The sequence below is a fragment of the Zosterops lateralis genome, assembly GCF_965231275.1.
Source record: "Zosterops lateralis genome assembly, chromosome: 6".
In the NCBI taxonomy this organism is placed as follows: Eukaryota; Metazoa; Chordata; class Aves; order Passeriformes; family Zosteropidae; genus Zosterops; species Zosterops lateralis.
Window position 1 is genome coordinate 13,994,469 of NC_139761.1, and position 19,389 is coordinate 14,013,857.

At 38.0% G+C, this 19,389-nt stretch overlaps 2 protein-coding genes across 5 annotated transcripts in view; both read right to left on the reverse strand.

The window, feature by feature from the left end:
• PAPOLA (poly(A) polymerase alpha) overlaps positions 1-9,558 on the reverse strand; it is a 44,770-nt gene extending 35,212 nt beyond the window's left edge. Inside the window, exons 1-3 of one of the 3 annotated variants that reach the window (XM_083863574.1) lie at positions 9,440-9,544; positions 723-893; positions 48-114 (exon numbers count right to left, since the gene is read on the reverse strand). In XM_083863574.1, the coding sequence (XP_083719700.1) occupies positions 48-114; positions 723-893; positions 9,440-9,447 (246 nt within the window). In that variant the 5' untranslated portion in view covers positions 9,448-9,544. Of the gene's footprint in view, positions 1-47; positions 115-722; positions 894-9,439 lie in introns of all 3 variants that reach the window. The other 2 variants (XM_083863573.1, XM_083863572.1) reach the window with 2 other exon arrangements.
• A 1,800-nt stretch (positions 9,559-11,358) lies between these two features.
• The window catches only part of AK7 (adenylate kinase 7), a 28,132-nt gene continuing 20,101 nt past the window's right edge, over positions 11,359-19,389 (reverse strand). For both annotated transcript variants that reach the window (XM_083863767.1, XM_083863768.1), the window contains 3 exons: positions 15,465-15,685; positions 13,168-13,326; positions 11,359-11,442 (listed from right to left, as the gene is read on the reverse strand). In XM_083863767.1, the coding sequence (XP_083719893.1) occupies positions 11,392-11,442; positions 13,168-13,326; positions 15,465-15,685 (431 nt within the window). In that variant the 3' untranslated portion in view covers positions 11,359-11,391. The remainder of the gene's footprint in view (positions 11,443-13,167; positions 13,327-15,464; positions 15,686-19,389) is intronic.

Here is a 19,389-nt window from a genome sequence, read left to right on the forward strand (position 1 = left end):
CTCTGATGATCACAATATTGGCAACTCCATGTAAAATACATCCATACCTTGCTTTCACTGATTTCCCGTATCCATTCCTTTACCAAGTTATTTAATTTTCCCAAAATTAGAATCCTATTAATAAAACAGCAGAATGACAAGTTACAAACTTAGACAAAACTAGTAAAACTTCTTAAAGACTGTGACTACCCCTACACAGTAAGTCAACTAAAGTAACATCACAGATCTCATTAGAGATCTTGTTATACATACACATATACTGAGAGAAAGTTACTCCTACAACATCCCCACTATTTTTTGCCCCTTAGAGACATTCAAGACATTTAAGGTCAAAAAAAATGAAAGCATGCAAGGCATCCACACATGAATTCAACTCATTTTCAAAATAAAACTTTAATTCATATAACACATGTATCTAAAAGAACAGTGATAAGCAGTACTGAGAGAAAAAAATCTCTAGAAAGCTTAATAAGGGGAAAAAAAAGTATAAGGTCCATTATAATAAAGTAGTGATGAAGGGGAAAAAATGCAAACCAGCCTCTGAAATTTAAAGGCTATTTTAATTCCACTCTGTGTTTTGAGGTATTACTCTTAATTGAGAAAATTAAGCTTACAATTCTGCTAAGCTTTTAAGAAAGCATTTGAAAGAACACAAACACACTTGGTCTTCAACAGTCACACACGGACCTCATGAGGGGACACAAAAGGGAGTATTCACTCACCTGCGCTGCAGCTCCTCCTCCTCTTCAAATACACCATAAGGTTTTAGGGTTTCGATTAATTTCTGGGTAAGCATGCAGTCAAACTCCTTGGGGGCAGCTAAACTGATAGGTGAGGTAATGCCATAATGCTTCTGTAGTTGCTGTGTTTGTGATCCCTGGGTTGTAACGGGACTAATAAAGGCAATTAGATAAAGTTACTGACAGAAGCAAAATAAAAAAAAAAAAATAAAAATAAAATGTATTTTTTCTGATCAGAGTAACAGACAAGAGATACATACTAAGAAAAAAAACCCCAAAACTCTAGTGTTAGCATTTTCATCCCAAACCACTACATTAAATCTGTCCTATTAAGTATACCTGTAGAATTACCTTTAATCAACTCTTATAATGCATTAACTTTTTTTGCCCTTATTTTTTTCATTCTACTAGGACAAAAAGCTTTATCAGTTTGGGCTTCTTCACTTCCATAAAGTATAAAGTAAAGAGAACCCTTCATGTCAAAAAGTCAGGCTGATAGCAAAAGTGCAAGTCCCACTCTTGGCCAGTTTAACATTCCTTGGTGCACTGCTGTAGTATCAATCCTGCATGTTTATACTTATTATATACTATTTCTACCATGCAAAATGAGAAGTATTTTCATAAGGCTAACTACTTATACATGTGGAAAACCTACAACATTACTTAAATTTGACCTCCGTTATTTGTCGTCATCATCATCATCTCAAGATTTCATTCCTCATTTCCATAAAGACTACTAAAAAAAGGAACACCTAAACTGAAAATTGACAAGAACCCACAAAACTTGATATAGTTTTCCACAAGTTAAACCCATTTTATAACGATTCTAAGTACTATAATTTGTTTGCAATCAAGAATTTAGTCACAATGCAAGCTTGAGCACATCTGTTCCTTTGCTCGTTGGCAAAAAAAAAAGGCACATCAGGAAAAATATATTAAAAAGTGTACATTAAAAAAATAAGCCTTCAGGTAACTGTGGGGACTTGGGCAGTATCTAGGAAAAATTTTTAATACTGTTTTTGTTAGTTATGAGGTGTAAATCAACCAATGAAGAATCTGATAGCAGTTGAATAAATCATACAGATCTTAGGACTTTAGGTGTCAAGAAAAATATTTTTTTTAAAAAACCTGTTCAGATGAATTACATAAAACAGTAATTCAAATTAAGGACAAAGGAAGCCCCTAAAACTTTTCTTCTCTTAAAAAAGAAACTTTAGGAATGTCAACACAAGTTGTAGCTTCAGCCACTTAACTGCCTCTAAAAAAAGAAGCCAGAAAACAAAAAGTGTCAGTATATAAACATCCTTTGATTATTTTAACTTATACCACAAAGCAAGTTGTTTGAACTACATTTTTTGTCCCTTTTGCCAGCTGTTGATTTGAAAAACAAAATGGTTTTTAACTTAAGATTTTTCAGTTTAGTTATGCAGGTTTTTTAATGCAGTAATACAAAACAATCAGTATTTTAGCTTTGTGTAACAATTTCCTCATGGTCTAACTGTAATTTTCGCCCGTTCAAGAAAATTAATAGCAAGAAAATTAATCCAATTCAACAGATATTAGACTTCATTAAAAGGGCTGGCCAAACACGGCCTGGCAGATACTGTTACTAGAGTTCAAAAAAGACTCAGTGTCACTCAAAACCAGATTCTGCTGAGCTAATTCCTCAAGTCAGCAATGCTGACAGAGGCCTCTGTATTCCCCCTACTTGTAAGGACCACGATTCACAAATTGAAGAACTAACAACTTAAACATAACCCTTTATGTTGTCTATAAAATTACAGCACATAAACCCCAGCCAAACGTCAGATCTCTCCCCTCATCTCGTTCACACGCAGCCCTGGCAGAGCAATGTGCACCACACTGCGGTGACTTCAACCAGCGCTCCTCCAACCCCCACACGAGCACCAGAGCACGGCCACAGGGCACAAACGAGCTTTGAAACTGCTCACCAAAACTACACCTTCGACCAACCAATTAAATCGATCACCAGATACACATCTTCGGGAATTGTTACATAAAGCCAGCTACAGTTCTTACATTTACTTGTATAATAATGAAAGAAGGGTGTAATCAACAGCACAGGACCTGCCCAACACAAGTGTTTCACCTCTTCTCGAGCACCAGGAGTTAGAAAGTACCCTTTCCCTGGGTTAGTGTGTAACAATTCTCAGCACAGTCGCCTTCAAGATTTTACAGCAGAAGAAGACAGTTAACACATATTAACACGAAAGAGAATACAGGATATTTCCAGATAAAAACATTTAAATTGAAGATCTGCCGTTTACACCTACTAAGTTAACTCTAGTCTAAGGTTTCTGTAGCACAACAAAGAATATGAAAAAAAATCCTTTGGAAAATTAAAGAAAAAATGGTATGCCAAGAAAGTTTGTTAAACTTAATTAGGACAAAATAAAGTAACTTATTCTGTTCATCTATCCATTTAAAAGGCAGCATGAAAGTTAATATAAACAAACAAGTAAAGGTATATCCTCTCCCTGCCTCCTACCTCCCATAAAACCAAGAAACACCAGATAAGGCATTTGCTACCTGCCTTTTAAAGTAACAGTAAATTATCTCAAAGAAATTAACTTCGGGCGCTCATCAGCTCAACTTTAATGCTGTATTTACACATTACATTTTAGTCAGAAAATGCTAATGATAAATGCTCCTAGACTTCTACTTTTTTCTAAAACCATGAAGATCATACTAACACTCCAATATCTTCTCTCACATGGTCACATATGGGCATATGGGCATTCCACCTTTTATTTGTGACATGTCCAGAGAAGATCTTAAAGTGCCAAATTTATTCAAAAAGAAAGGTGAAAAACCAGGGAAATACCAGTGCTACCCTTCTACCCAAACAGATCAGAGACTGGCCGTGTTGGGGAGTCAATACCTTGATGCTATGTCACATCTGTACTCGCTGAAGTTAAACATTAACGAAAAGCAGAGTATTAAAAAGCAACTGGAAGTTCCATCTCAGCTACTCACTCTTGACAACAGCAGGGACAGCTTTGGCAGATCATGTCTAAGTGTGACACAACTGAAAGCCTAAAAGCATGTTTAGGGCTTGTTGGGTTGTGGAGTTTTTTTGGTTGGTTGGTTGCGTTGTTGTTGTTTGTTTTAGTAAAAATAATTTTTTAAAATAAAATATTAAAAAAACAAATTTACAAAAACGATTAAAAAAACCTAAGCTTTTTTTTTTTTTTTTTAAGATCACCAAATTAAGGTACAGTTTGAGGCTTTTGGATTTGTTTCTTGTCAACCACATACAAACATAAGGATCATCTTATCACTCTGAGATGACCATGAGCTATCTGTCAATTGCACAAATATTAAATAAAGTTACAGAAAATGATGTAGAGTTAAATTTAACACGCTATTGTTGCAGCTCTGGTTTATTGTTGCAGCTCAGGTTTTTAACCTAAATTTTTGAAAAACACATACTGACAATTAATCATGTGCAAATTGGGCAACAGCTACGGTGGATTTATTCTAGAGTGTTATGATTCAATGTTCCATAATCAAATATTAACTTAATCAGTAAGAAATGCACATGTTCTTTTCCTCCATATAAAAACACAGACACAAAACTCTAGTCTGTGGTAAGCTGAAGGCAGTGCAGCCAAACAACTTTCTCCTCAGACCCTGAAGTTTTGGTAGGCAGTATCTTTCTATACTGTAACAGTAAACTGAAAGAACAGACCTTGTCTATATGGTCACTGCTAGAATCCATTTTAAACACAGTGCAGAAGTGGAAGGAAAAAAAATAAATAAAGCTTTTAAGAAGCTTTACAGTTTCCAGAGTACACACCTCTAAACTCCTTTATATGGAAATGACTAAATGTTGTTCTAAAGTAGAGAAGGGATTACAGTGCATCTTTTGAAGATCAGGTGATAGCCGGAACATCCATCTAAACCGAACACAGAGCAAATACAGCTGCACGTATGTAACACTGTTCCATATATAACTTAGACTTGGATACTAATTCCAAGTTCTGTACTATTGTTTGCTGTTACAACACTAGAACCTCTCTCCATTCTTAGAAAAATCAACAATCCTAACCTGAACTTCTTTTTCAGACGTGCTTTGTATTTAAACCAGCTTCTACCCCCACACAAAAACCTGTCTTTCTAAACACTTGTTTCTCTTCTCTCCCAGTATTCCATGCCCATTCTAATAGTACTATTTTTAGTGCTATTTGTGTTAAGATTTTACATTTTTATCACAAGCAAAATATAGTTCCCGTCAGCACCATACTACCTAAATATCACGCTCCTGAAATTTGGGAAACTTCACCAAAAAAAAAAAAAAAAAAAAAAAAAAAAAAAAAAAAAAAAGACAATACAAACAACTGAAATATTAAAAATACATAGCATAATACTGGACAAATCATAACATTTTAAATCCCCCTAAGTTTTAAACTCATCCAGATACTAAGACAAAATACACAACTTAAGGATTCTCAACGATTATCCTCACTTCTCTATTTGCCTCTGTTGATTACCTCAGCAAAATGTATTCCTTCTTATTTGCTGATGTAAGACACCCAAGTCAGATTCCTGAAACAATACTGGTCATCACACCATCTGGTTAACCAGCTGGAGATAAATTCATGGAGCTCAAGCTCCACTGTGTCCAGATCCAGAGAAACTCAGTTGAAGGGTTTTGCTTCTTTTTATGTTTCCTTCGGCAGTGAGTGACTGGCAATTTAGATTGAAGATTCTAGTTAACGCTAACACCATCACTCCACACGAAGTTTCAAAAATCTAGGCAGGAAACGTCCATGAAGTCTGTGCAAATCAGTTACTGGGGAACACATGTTTTAAATGGTTAAGACAATACAGCTATCCCTCCTGAACAAAAGTTTCAAAATCAAGCAGAGTATCACTGGACCATTCAAGCCATGAATTAAGTCTTCAACTGTCAGTATGAAATGCTCAAGATACACAAAACTGATTTGAACACAGGGATTGGAGCAACAGCAGGCAACAGGGCTACAGAAGAGGCTCACCTATGGCAAAAGGAAAGCCATTCCTAGACATTCTGCTAACCCTGGACACCCTCCTGAGCTCTCTGGCTCTTCTGTTCACACAGAATAAAAAAGGCAACATGTGCAAACAAAAACCCATCCACAACAGCCTTACTAACACAGCTGAAGGAGAAGTTTCTCAAGTTTAAAGAAAAGACAGTGCTAATGAACTGCACAGGCAGTAGTTGAACCAAGAATTATTTTTATTGCTCTGAGGGAGACAACTCAAGAGCAATTTAAGAAATTCAGTAAGGCTGAATCAAAAGATAACAGGGACCATAAACTAAGAACTAGAAATCCCACAAAGCGTTTCACTGTTAACAGATTAATTTGTCTCAGTAGTGAAATCTGCTCAGCCCAAAATACCTGGGTTCCCAAGTTCTGTGCTGTACCTTTATATTAACTGGTATAAACTCAGTCCTTTCTTAGAGTGATACTGGGAGACTGAAAGCTATCACAAAAGCACATATCCTTGCCATCTAACAAATTAATCCTCAGCCAAAAATTTATATTCATTTCTTCTCAATTAAGAAAGCTATCACTTTATGTTAACTATTCTTCTAAAGTCAGTCCATTGCTTTGCAAATTTAATAATAATTTACTTCCTTTCCTAACAGCCTATAAAATTCTCAGCTCCCTCTGTTCAGAAACACACCACTTATCCATTCCCAATGAGCACAAGCCATTTTATGTACAGTGCTGTACTTCTGGCATGTAAGCTGACAGCCTCCAGTGAAAAGTGAAGAAAACAATGACTTTGCCTATGCCTACAGCAAAGTTCAGTGAAAGAAAAAATGGGGTGTCTAACTTCAGAAGTGAGAATCAGCTTGACTGTCCACTGGGAAAATAATTTTTAATGACATTCCAAAACTCTAATACAGAAGTTACCAATACTAACAACACTTAAAATACATAGATCTCATGGCACTTTTGAATGTTCATGTATATGACTCAATGCACTTTTCCACTTCTGGTTACAGAATAAAACAAGACATTTCAAAAGTGTTTTGCCATGAATTCAGAAGACACAGACATTCAGTAGCTTACCAAGAAACAGCTTCATGGTTTTTTTTTTTTTAATTTGGAGGCTTAGAAAGCCCCAGGTTACATGAAAAATCATCACTCCCATAAACACAGCTCCAGCTTCACTGAGTCAGTAGCCTTTCTGTATAAGCCCCAGAATCAACCAAAACACATGAACAGCTTAGTGAGCCTCATTCTTCCCTGGCATCTTATGTTTCAGATAATGCACAGGAACATTCTGTACGTAAGCGTGCCCTAAAATATATCTTTATGTCAGGGGAAGTAGTCATCTTTGTTTCTAACCGGCTTTTTTGTTAAGACTTCCTTATACAGCTGCTAGTGCCTCCCACGTGAGAATTTTAACAAAAAGTCATGTAAGTTTATAGGATAAATTTTAATGTTAAAAAAAATACTAAAGGCTTCTGTAAATGCCAGATATCAACATCAGCAGTGTTACTACTGATGTGTCACGTACAAAAATAATTTGCTTGGTTTTATACTTTTGTACCATGCTGTCAATTAGTGCAATATAAACACTGGAGTACAGCCCTGGAGAACCCGGAACTTCCAAGTCAAGAATAATGACAAGCTCCGGTTGTATGGGAAATCAGTTTTGACAAGGCCTGCCAAAAAAAAAAAAAAAACCACCACCCACCAAAAACACAACCCCGAAACATTTTGTCACCATGAAAGTTTGGCAGTAACACAGGGTTGTTGCTCTATCACTCAAAAAGATGATCATCCAGAAGACGGAATCAACTGTGAAGAACTATAGGGAAAAAATCTTCCCAAGCTGCCTCCTTTTCTCTAAAGTCAGAGGCATCACTTCACAAACTCAAAAATTAGCATTACCAGTATTTCTACTTACTGGCATTATAATACTTTAAAGTCTTGAATGGATGATACCAAGTCAACAATGTCAAAAATACAAAGGACAGAACAAATGCATAAACTGACAAAGCTTCATTTTTGCTACCTGCAATAGATCTCCTGTACTAGTTAAGTAGCCAAGTAATGTTTATACTGAAAATAGAATTATCTTGGCGCCATTGTAACTATGTACAGTTATTTAAGTGTTTCTAGTTAAAGTATCATAGACATCTATATCAAGAGAAATAATGAAATAATTCCAAACTTTCCAAAATTGAAGATCGCTATTATTACAACTCTTAAAAGTAGCCCAAAATTTTAAATGTTGTTACTATGCCTTTGGAATTTATGTAGTCACAACACAATAAACTAAGAATGAAAGCAAGCAGAATAAACACCCTCCCATTTTCCTGAGGCTGAAAAGCCTGGCCAACTTCAAAGCTGACTTCTGGTAACTTTTCATTCCCATAATGAACATGTGCAAAACTTATCTATAAGGACATTGACGCTTCGTTATACGAGCATTAGAACCTACTTGACATAACCATTTTCCCTCCTGCATTCACGCACTGGTCCTTTCCCTGCCATAAACCCTTCCAGATAAGTTTCTATCACGTTATCTATCTCATGACTAACTTTGCAGTACTTTAGACTGAAATGACAACCACAACAAACAAACTTGGCTATTCTCCACCTAAATGTTGACATATTTAAAACCACAGTGAATACGCCCAAATTATAACAGTGAGAGAAAGAGTGTACAATCACAAATTCTTTATATTTCTCCTCCAATGAAAAAAAAAATAAATAAATCCTACACAAATAAAACAACCCCAAACAAACAGACCAGCCGAACAAAATATATAAACATGCCTTATTCTGAAAAGTTACTTGATCACCTACACATCACTGTTTCCCTCGATTTGTATAGCGTAATAAAATACTAAGATTATGAACTGAGGAGCTGCAAGTTTTGTCTCAATCAGAATTCGTAAAAACGTCAGCGATAGGAGGTGGAAGAAAAAAAAAAAAAAAGCAGAGAAGAGGAAAAAAAAAAAAAAAGCCAGGGGTGGGTAAAAGAAATCAGCGAAGAAACTGGGATGAATAAGGTCACAGTTGGCTATTCCTGACCGCGGGCAGGGGCAGGGTCACGGCCCGGCACGTCCAGCGCTCGGCGGCCCGGGCTCCCGGCGGGGGGACACGGCTCGGCCGGCCGGGGGCGCTGCCCGGGGCGCGGGGGGTTCCAAGGGCAGCGCGCCGGGCTTGGGGCGCCCACGGGAACCGCGGCCCAGGGTCTTCTGTCCCTGGAATGGGGAAAAGCCGCCCGCGTGGTCAACGGGGGAGAGACTTGGCCGGGGCTCTTCAGGGAAAAAGCGCTTCACCCTTAGCGGCCAGGACGAGGAAGGGACAAACACGCGGGTTTCGCCCCTCCGGGAGCCCTGACCCAGCGGCGGGAGCGGAAGCCGCCGCACGCGTCCGCCCCGTCCCGCACGTTGCCGCTGCGAGATCGCAAAGGCGGCGACAACAACGCAAAAGCCACATCACCGTCACCTCCGGGGCTCAGGGCGATGGGGGGAGAGAAAGGCAGCGTGGGGCTCCCGGCGGCGCCAGGCCCGCACACTGCGGCAGCGGAAGCGCCCGGGCCGAGGGGACCGCGAGGGGGAAAGGCCCGCGGCCCAGCAGGAAGGGCCCGGGCACGGGGGGAGCGCCGGGCCGGGGCCGGCACCACGCGAGCCCCGAGCGCGCCCCGCGAGCCCCCGGACTTACAACGGCATCGTCTCTCCGGCCCCTCCTCCTCCTCCTCCTCCGCCGCCGCCGCCGCCACCACCGCCGCCGCGTCGTCCCCTTCTTCCTCTTCTTCCTCCTCCCCCACCGCTGCCGCCTGCGGACCGGTCACTCGTCCCGCGGAGCGGCGGGAGCCGCGAGCATGGCACGGGCCGGGGCCAGGCCCCGGGAGCGGAGGGAGCGGCTGTGCCGGGCCCGGCTGCCGCCGCCGCTTCACTCGCCTCTTCCCCTCCGGCCTTCTAACATGGCGCCCGGACGCTACCACAGCAACGTCCCGGGGCGGGGGGGGCCTGACGCAGCGCGGCGGACACCCCCGCACGGCGCGCACGCTCGCCCGGCCGCGCGTGCGCAGGCGGAGGCGGGGCCGCGGAGCACGCTGGGGAATGTAGTCACGGCGGCGGTGGCGGCGGCGCCGGCCGGGGTTTGAAAACAAAGCGCCAACGGCCGCGGGGCGGCGCGTGCGCGGGGCCGGGCGCGGCCGGCGGGACCAGCGGGGCGGGGCTGGCGGGGAGGGACGGCCCGGAGCCACCGGGAGCCACGGAGAGCCGCCCGGGAGCCACCGGGGGCCGTCCCGGAGCCGTTCCGCCGCCCGGGGATCGGCAGAGACTCCTCCAAAGCCACCCCTGTGCGTGGTCTCGGCTACACGTGTCGGGCTCACGGTGCATTCGTGCCCTGCGCAAAGCAAACGGGTCATTTCCTAAGAGTTGTTCTTGAAACATCTGCCTGGAGTATCCGCATAAACTTTCAGAATATTAAAAAAAAAAAAAAAGTTACACTCTTTATAGATCAACTCAAAACTTTATTCTTGGAAAAGGAAATGCATTACAGTAACTAGAGTAAACCTGGTTTGCCCTCTCTTTTTCATGTGTCCTGGTTTCATCTTTATTCTGAAAAACAGCACCTCCAAACTAAAAAAATGTTTAAAGCTGCCAATTATTTCATTTTCAACTGCCTCACTGGATAAACGGTAACTTGGACTGACAGAATATTGGACATATAGATCACAAAAATATGTGTTTCTTTAGAGTAGGAGATGATGGTTCTGAATCTATTCCCGACTTGTCTGTATGACTATCAACAGATTAAATAAGATTTTCTATAAAAACACTAATATATCAGAATAAAAACATTGAGCATTAACACATCTAAAATTCTAATACTCAAAGCTGTAAAATACTGCTATATCACTATTATTTCAGTTCTTCCACTTTTTTCCTCCCTCCTTTTGCACAAGGGGTTCTTGCCTTCTGAGGAAGTCCCATATTTGTTCTACACCAAGTATTCAATAAGTCTCAGCTCAGTCGGTGTAGATACAGTTCCTGTGACAGCTGGATGAAGTCAACAATATTAAGGAGAGCCATGTGCTGGAAAGTCTAGATTCGTCAAAAATCTCTAAAAAATATGTATCTAATATTGGATGCTGAAGATTATTAAATGAGTTCTACAGCCATGTGTTTGAAACCAAAGTAAAACACAGGCTTTATGACAGACTTTGCTGGGAAACTGTTTACTAGTCAGCCTTCAGTGCAGCACAAGAAGACTACATTGTGTGATTTTTGCCTCCTGGTAGCTGGGAGGAGGAATAAGAGAGCTTGCTGCTTCTTTTTATTTCCTTTTTCAGTAGAAACACTTTTATGGGTTTTTATATATAATTTTTTTCTAGCTGCCTACATTTGCTATATGGGGAAAGGATTACTAAGGATTAGGAAAATAATATACAGATGTGTAAATGTATTAATCAATACATACAGCAAGTGGAAATGTTGTAGAAGAGTATTAAAATCCAGTACAAAATGTAATAAAGTACAAGAAATAAAAATTAAGATCACACAGTAAGCCTAAACAAAAATAACATCAGAAACTAAGTATTTTTATCTAAAATGTATTAGGAATTTTCTCCCTTTTTGTTTCTCAATTCCTTTTGCTGCTAGGATTTAACATTTATTCCAGTCAATCTCAGGACTGTTCTTGAAGAGATATTCAGCCTGTAAACAGAAGAGTTTCAAAATTACAATTATTTTCACATCTCCAACTTTGAAATATATGCAAAATAACAAAGATAGAGTGGATAACATTGCTTTAAACAAAACTGCAGAATATATTTAATGGCCCTAAAATGTAACTTATGGCAGAAAATATCTCTATGTCAGAAAAATCTCTTTCCCCCAAATACTATCCAAAATATCATTGACCTCACTCTCCCTCTTTATAGCAGTCACCCTGTTTCTATCATGGGCAAGAGAAGGAAGTGAGTCATTTAAAACAGTTTTTGTCACTCTGTGGAAACGTATAGGGAGTACCCTTAAACCTGTTTTCTGGACCTGCTGATACTGATCTTTAAAAGCTCTGCAATTATTAGGAAATATCTCATTCTGCTACAGCTACAGGTAGTTGTCACTCACCAGCAGGCAAAAAGGTTAAACCAAGAAAACAGTCCTTAGTGCCTGAAGTGGGATTGTAACACCATTGCTTTCATTTCAAGCCTTTGCTTGATTAATAAAATGCTCTTTTATCAGCTTGTAAACAGATTGTTCAGCATGTGCAGGCAGAACAGCAGCACAGCAATTACATTACAGCACCTGGATTCCTGTCTGAGTGCCATGCTGACCCTGCTTGCAGAAGAAAGTTGATCTGGATAACTTCCTGAGGTCATTTGCAATTGGAATTAGTCTATTACTGTCCTACAAGATTTTCTCCTTTATTTATGTGTGTATTGTGAAGTGAACTACCAAAGAGCTTGCATTTATCATTATGACAATATGTTCAGTTGCACCTGGAAGGAGGAGACTGATATCCTCCTTTCTGAAGAGTTAAAAATGTTAAATAATTTGAAAGTAGTCATAAGAAGCTAGAATTTTTAGGCCACAGGTTGAACTTTATCTGAACCATATGGTTACGTTTTTAAGTCAAAGATGGATTACAGTGAAACCTGGCACTAATAATCTGAACACTAATAATAGAATAGACAAAGCTGCAGCTTAAACATTACTTAAAAATTAATAGCTGGAAGGGACAGGCCATAGATCATGGTATATGAACCATAACCACATTATTGTAACAACCAGAACAAAAGCGCGCTGAAACCGACCTAAGAGGGTGTGGAGCTGACCCTTTAGAAAAACCTTTGGTAACAGACAGCAAACCAATAAAGGGCAACCAGATCTTAGACCCTTGTAGAGCTCATGGTCCCATGAGGGATGTCCTGTGAGGGATGGGGAGTCTAGATTGTAAGAATGTAATTGCCCAGGGATTTCTTTGTTTGTGGACCTTCTTTTGAGCCACCTAACTCCAGCTATCAGATATCATAATAGGTTCATTGGCACAAATCAATCTCATGGGAATGAAAGCCTATTGTAAAAAAGTTCTTTAACTTGCAGTCCTCTATGGCACAGCAAAATTGTCAGGGCACATAAGATGCACAGAGTACACATACTGAGGAGAAATATATTCTGGCACTGATTTTTGTCTTATTACTGTTTAACTGCATTGGATACTTCCCTTGATACACAGTATCAGCTGATCCCATAAAGAATAAATTCTGGGGTTTAATTTTCACTGTGATTACTCTTCAGCAGAATTGCAGATTCTAATCATTAATTAGTTGCTATCCTAAAAGAGGGGAGGAAATTTAAGCCCCTTCATTAACATATATTCTTTGGGTCTATATGAGTATTCAAAAATATTTTAAAAACAAAACATAATCACTTTACCAGAAAATTGATTGGATCATCTGGCCTGATCCTACAACATTCATTTATTCCTTGCATAAGTGTTGGCATGACATTCTTCATTAAATAGTTTCGTAGTGGAAAAGACTGAGCCTCCAATAACTCCATTTCTTGTTTTTTCACTTCCTCCTGTTGTTTAATCTACAAGTAATAAAAAATAAAATAAAATTATGTTTAGAACATCTATCAAATAGCATTTGGCTAAAAACCAGTGCTGGCCTAGAGGGAAAAAAATAGTGTTAGAAGCTGTTGACAGAACTTCAAAGAACAAGTTGACAAAAAAATTATTAACTGCTTACTAAATTTAGAGCACACAACACGCTGAGGACAAAGAATTGAATACAACAAGGACTGACATAATCTCCTTACTAAAATGATTTTATTTTTCTATTTTAACACCTAAAAGGAGGTTTATTTTCAAGTCTTCCAGTGGTCCTGTTTCCATAAGGTTTTTCGCAAAATGGTTGAAATACATTGTAGCATTTCAAAAATTAGTGCTACTGCAAATGCAGGTGTTTTGTTGAGGCTTCTTTAAACTGGAGGCAAAGACGAGTATTTTTACTCAGCAGAGAGCCCTGGCTTTCTAAGTTTTTAATTTGGTAATTCTGCTGAGTTTTTTCTTTTTGGTTTCCTTGGTTTGTTTTATTCTTACTTCATTGATGGTTTTGAGGGTTTTGACAGTCAAATAGACTAAAACAACAGCGAATGACATGTTTTCAACAGCTAAATTTATTTCTGAATTCAGGTTAAATCAAGTGCAATTTTTACACTCAAAAAGTAAGAGGGATGAGGGAATAAAACTGCTGCAACCTTTTCTTTCTTCCATTCAATAGCACTTAGTAACATGCATATTGGCAGCAGCTTTAGCCAGGAGATTACTCCAACTCAAACTCATTTTCATTGTCCTCTCTTCACTCATTTTATTCATCAGTAGCCTGAGTCATATATAGATACTACAGCAAACAGATGATGACCCGAAGACTCCTTTTCTATACTCAAGGCATAGCGCAAAAGCAATGCTCAGATAAAACAGATAAACAAAATTTTACCTTATTCATTCAATCAGGAGTGCTATTGAATAACTCTCAAAAGTGCTCTTTGGCCACCACTCAGAGACAGCAGCTAATCGACAGTGTCAAGGGCAAATTAACAGTTGCTTAGATTTCCTGATCATCTGCCTATTTTAAAGGATAACCTTATTAACACGTTTTATTTAAACACCTACTTCAGCTTTGATTAATGCATTTTGCACTTTTAAAGGTAGATGGTTTGGATCGAATCTAGCTAAAATCTGTTAGCTTTCCTCACAAATTTTACAGGGTACAAAATGCTGTATAATGTTGAATGAAGCTGTAAATAAACAGAGATTAAAAAACCCGTTATTTACAAGCTAGCATCGGAGGAATGTAAATGCTTCTTTAAAAGTCAGTAATTTCAGCATATTTCACCCAATAGATGTGTATAGCCATTCAAATATAAGAAAAGGATTTCTCTGTGGAATGGTCGGTTTGTTTTTAAATAGCTCTAAAAGAAGACAATAGACTTGCCTTCTGGTGAAACGATCTGACTTTGAGTGTGAACAGGAACATTTTTACCCTATGCATTTCAGGTCATTTAACTAAAATGTCCTTAGGTATGGCAAAATTAATAAGGAAAAAGCATCACATGTAAGTCTTCTGGGGTCAGGTAGCCTAAATACCAAGTATTTAGTAGATCATTAGAAAATAAAAACCATCCTTCAGACTGAATCAGGTAGTCCTTATTGAACCCAGTACTCAGCTCTCAACACACGTTCTTGCAGGCTCAGAAACTTGTCTGCAATGTAGACTAGAATATTGGGTCAGTGTTGAGTTAAAAATCTAGCTTGATAATTAAGACTTAGGTGCTTAGTAGAAACTGAGCAAAATGTAAAAGTCCTATTAAGACTTGGTAAGGAAAATCTCCATTGATTGTAGTTGATATTTATCAATGCTAAATTAGAACAGCTACAGCACAGCAGCAAGATTACAATAAAAGTATTTTAAGGACATGCTGATACCAAAATGAAAAAAAATTAAAATAAATTAAAAAATTGCTATGTTAGTAATAAAAAGACACTATATTCTGTAAGATAGACTTCAAAATGCACTGCGAAGATAGCCTAACCCAGACCTAAAGTAAGATATAAGGAATTAGAGAATTTATGTTACACTTCCCAAGTGTATTTAGATAACAGATTACTTGAAGCCATCTAAAACAGATAAATAACAATGTTTTCCCAAAAATATATATTAACTTACCCACTCTTCCCATCTTGCAATTCTTTCTTCCCTTTCCTTAGCTTCTCTAAGCACTTGTTCAGCTTTTTCTTGAACTTCTTTGACGATGCGTTCCGCAGCTGCTTGGCGTTCCAAAGCCTCCTTTTCTTCATCTGTCAAACCATAATTCCGAGGTTCTCCAATTTCTTTGATCATCTTTGGTACACTAAGACTGTTCTCAAAATCTTCATATACAGCTATATCTTTTAAATAATACAAGAGAGAACTATTTCAAGGCTTCTGTCAACTATCGTCAATTATTATGCAAGACCTAAAAATATATTGTGTTCGTGTTGTTTGAATTTTCAAGCTAAAGATGTTGTTTTCAATTGCTTATAAACATCAGATTTTGTTATATAGAATGAACTTTTCTAATTCTGATTTTCTTTACTAGTTTCAGCTAAAACAGTTTTAAGATAATATAAGGAAGAAGCATACTAAAAATAAATTTTACAACTATTGTTTAGCAATTACATCTTGCCCAAGTTTTGAAACCCAAAAAAGAGGGTTTCAAAACCCAACTGTCAGAGATGTTCCTGACACCAATCTTATGGTGCGTCATCCAGATGCACAAAACCGTTAGATTTGTCCTTCTCACCCCACTGAATGCTACACAATAGGTTGTTAGGATGTGGCACAAACTGCAATGTTTTTATTCATACAGGTTTACAAATACACAGACCTTACTCTAGTCTATCTCTTACTGTGTTATATTTACAAAGCAAATTTGTAGCTTCAGCTTCATGTAGGAACATAAAGACTGAACAAGAACTTCTCTTTCATTTTATTCCTTCTCCCCTTTTAATTGCTGAAGTGACTTGCGCATTAAATTTGACAAAAAAGAAGAAAAAGAAAAAATACAGAAGAATGAAGACTTTCTACAGGGCTCTCTAGTTTCTGTATCCATTCAGTGTGGGGAGGCAGAAACAGTACAAGAATGTACATGAGAAAAAAAAAAAGGGGGGGGCGTTTGAGGTAAAGAATACTGAGGTAAAGGGCTTGTTCATGGATATGAAATGGAGGGTGTAAAAGCACAGCAATTGGTAAGGAGAGCATGCAGATGAAGGGAAAAACAAGCATTAGAATACAGAATTTAGATGAGAATCTAGTAGCCCCTGCTTCATAGTTCTTTAGGAAGTTATTTTGAAAGTCATTGGCAAAGCATTTTTCCAGTTCTTTCTAATCACTGACTCAGGCAGAATCAGACTCTCAAATACTAACTAACACCATTTTTCCAAAAGTTGAAGTGTTTGTGATTTGGGCCTCAAATCCAAACTCTGATCATGAGATGAGGAGGGAACTAATATAATTCTACATGTTAAAACTTATTTTACAGCTTCTTCGTTCAAAAAAACAGGAATTACATTCCTGAAGTATTCTAAATTAAAGCAATACATCTGCTCTGGCAAGCAGCCCATCATTTCTACAATTTTAGCTGCATCTGGATATACAAATTACAGTGAAAATCACTTTGGTAGTAATTTAAAGTATTGCTAAGAATGGTATCAATGTGGAAGTTGAGGTCTCAAAGACTGCATTTTTTTTTCTTAGATGGCCACAGAAGAGTACAATGTACATTTTACAGTAATCACAATGAACTACGTTTATCCTCAAAAACTAATGCCTTTTAAAATGAAAAATGAAGTTAGCACTGATGCTAGCTGAGAGGGAAAATTACTGGAGAAGGAGTTCATAAATTAAGATCTTCAAAAGAAATTGCTGTTGTAACTTTAACATGCTTTTTTGTATACAATATAACATAGTTGTCACCATTCCCGATTTGCAAATGAGAAAAACGAGACACAAGATAACCAACTTGCATTCTTCATACAGTGAGTCATCAAAGCAGAGTTTCCAGAATCATGAAGCCCACTCTTTTGTACTAATCATATTTCAGACACAGAAAAAATGATAATCATAAAAATGATACATAAACCCATATGTTAAGATTTTTTTTTTAATTTAAGGTGGAAGAAAACTTTTACTATTTTGAAAAAGTTTTTAACAAATCAAGCATAATTTTTATCCCCTTCTTCAGAATATGACTGAGAAAGCAGTTGGGTCCCTGATTAAATCCATTGCTACTTAATTCTGTGCATTTCAAAATCTAGCTAAAGAGACAGTGCTGAGACAAAGAGGGTCTAAAAATTATGCTCATTAGAACATGAGAATCAATGCTCTACACTCAATGTGAAAATCATCTGGGACATCTCAGTTGTGATACTGCAATAATTAAAATCAGTAGGCAAATTAATTTTCTGTATTTGGAATGGGCTACAGTTTAGGAATAATCTTTAGGCATAATTCTTTAGCAGTTCCTCTACTTGCATATCTAGAAGTGTATAAGCTAAGCATATGACCAATTGATGACGTCAGACCTTAATATTTACCATTTCATACATTTACTTTCCATTGTAGAACTTTATCAATTCTAAAATAATTATACTACTCACTGTTTTTTTGCCACTACTACGCTTCCTAACAACGCATATGTCTTATTATTTCCAAAAATAATCTCCATGACTGACAATAAATAAAAAACTTGGAAAACCAGTTATAGCTAAGGGGGTTAAACAATAAACTTTTCATAATTCATCTCAAATAGATATTCCAAATATCTGCAGTTTGATTTTTGTGGCAGAGATATTCCAAATATCTGCAGTTTGATTTTTGTGGCAGAGGTCTCACCCTTCTTCTTTCTTTCCTCTCCTCTCTCACAAATCCCCACTTTTTCTTTAGAATGCTGTCACTCTGATCTCACTGGCATTGAATAATCAGATTATAGTTATTTTCTCAAGATTTTCCAGCGATCACAATTTTCTAGATAGTATGTAGAGAAGACAAATTTTCTCACATACGAGTGTAGTGCAAAACAGATTCAGTCCCAGCCTTCCACTTCTGATTCCTAACAATTTTCTTAAATTCTTCTTGATTTACAGATTAACCATATATTGTCAGGGTGTTGCAAAATGTGGAAAATGTAGAAAATTTTTGTAAGAAATTATGTTCTTTGCTGTTTCATCTTTGTACACTTTCAAGCTTGATCAACAAGAAGGCAGATTTAACCCATGAAGCAGACAGCAAGTTGTAAATAATGTCCAGGTGTTAGAAAAACAAATTACTTGTTGGTAGAATTACCTTGTTAAGCTTTAGGCCTGGACAAAACTCAATGATCTCAGACCAATGGGCCATTAACAAAGCTCAGGAAGAAGGATGTACCACTGATAGTGAACACAAAGAGTGCAGAATTTACAGGCCATGAGGACATTTGGCAGAACGCTCAAGATAAGGAAGAAACTAATAAAGCCAACTCAGAAATTGTGCTGGAATCAGCTCCAGATGGATAAAAGTTAATGCCAGCAGTGAGGAAATCACAACCACAGACTCAAGGACCAACTACTCAAGAAACCCATTGACCCAAAAGAAGAGAAACACTGAGCATGGGAAGAAAGAGAATAATTATGCAATAGAAAATTGTATACTAATTAATAAGAGAAGTATGTAATATTTAGTCAATAAACACTAATCCTTTGTTTGGTAAAATGTGTAAATAGTGAAAAAAATTGATAGTAGGGGTGTTTGATTTGTGGAGTAGCACCAAGCACAGAGGTTAGCACAACTCTGAAACAATCAATGCCTCTCTTCAGGGTCTAATTATCAGTTTGCTCCCCACCAGGTAATTATTCCAATTTTTGTGAACAACAATAGCATCTTAGGATAAGTCTAAAGAAAAAAAAAAGAGGAACCATAATGTTTACGTCCATGAAAATATACTCTTACACCTATCTGAAAGGATGCTAGTGCAGAGATCTGTAACCTAAGATATAAAATTATTTTAATAATTAACCTTACAAAACGAACAACATCCCAAATTTTAGAAACAGGCTAAACATAAAAGAACATTTCT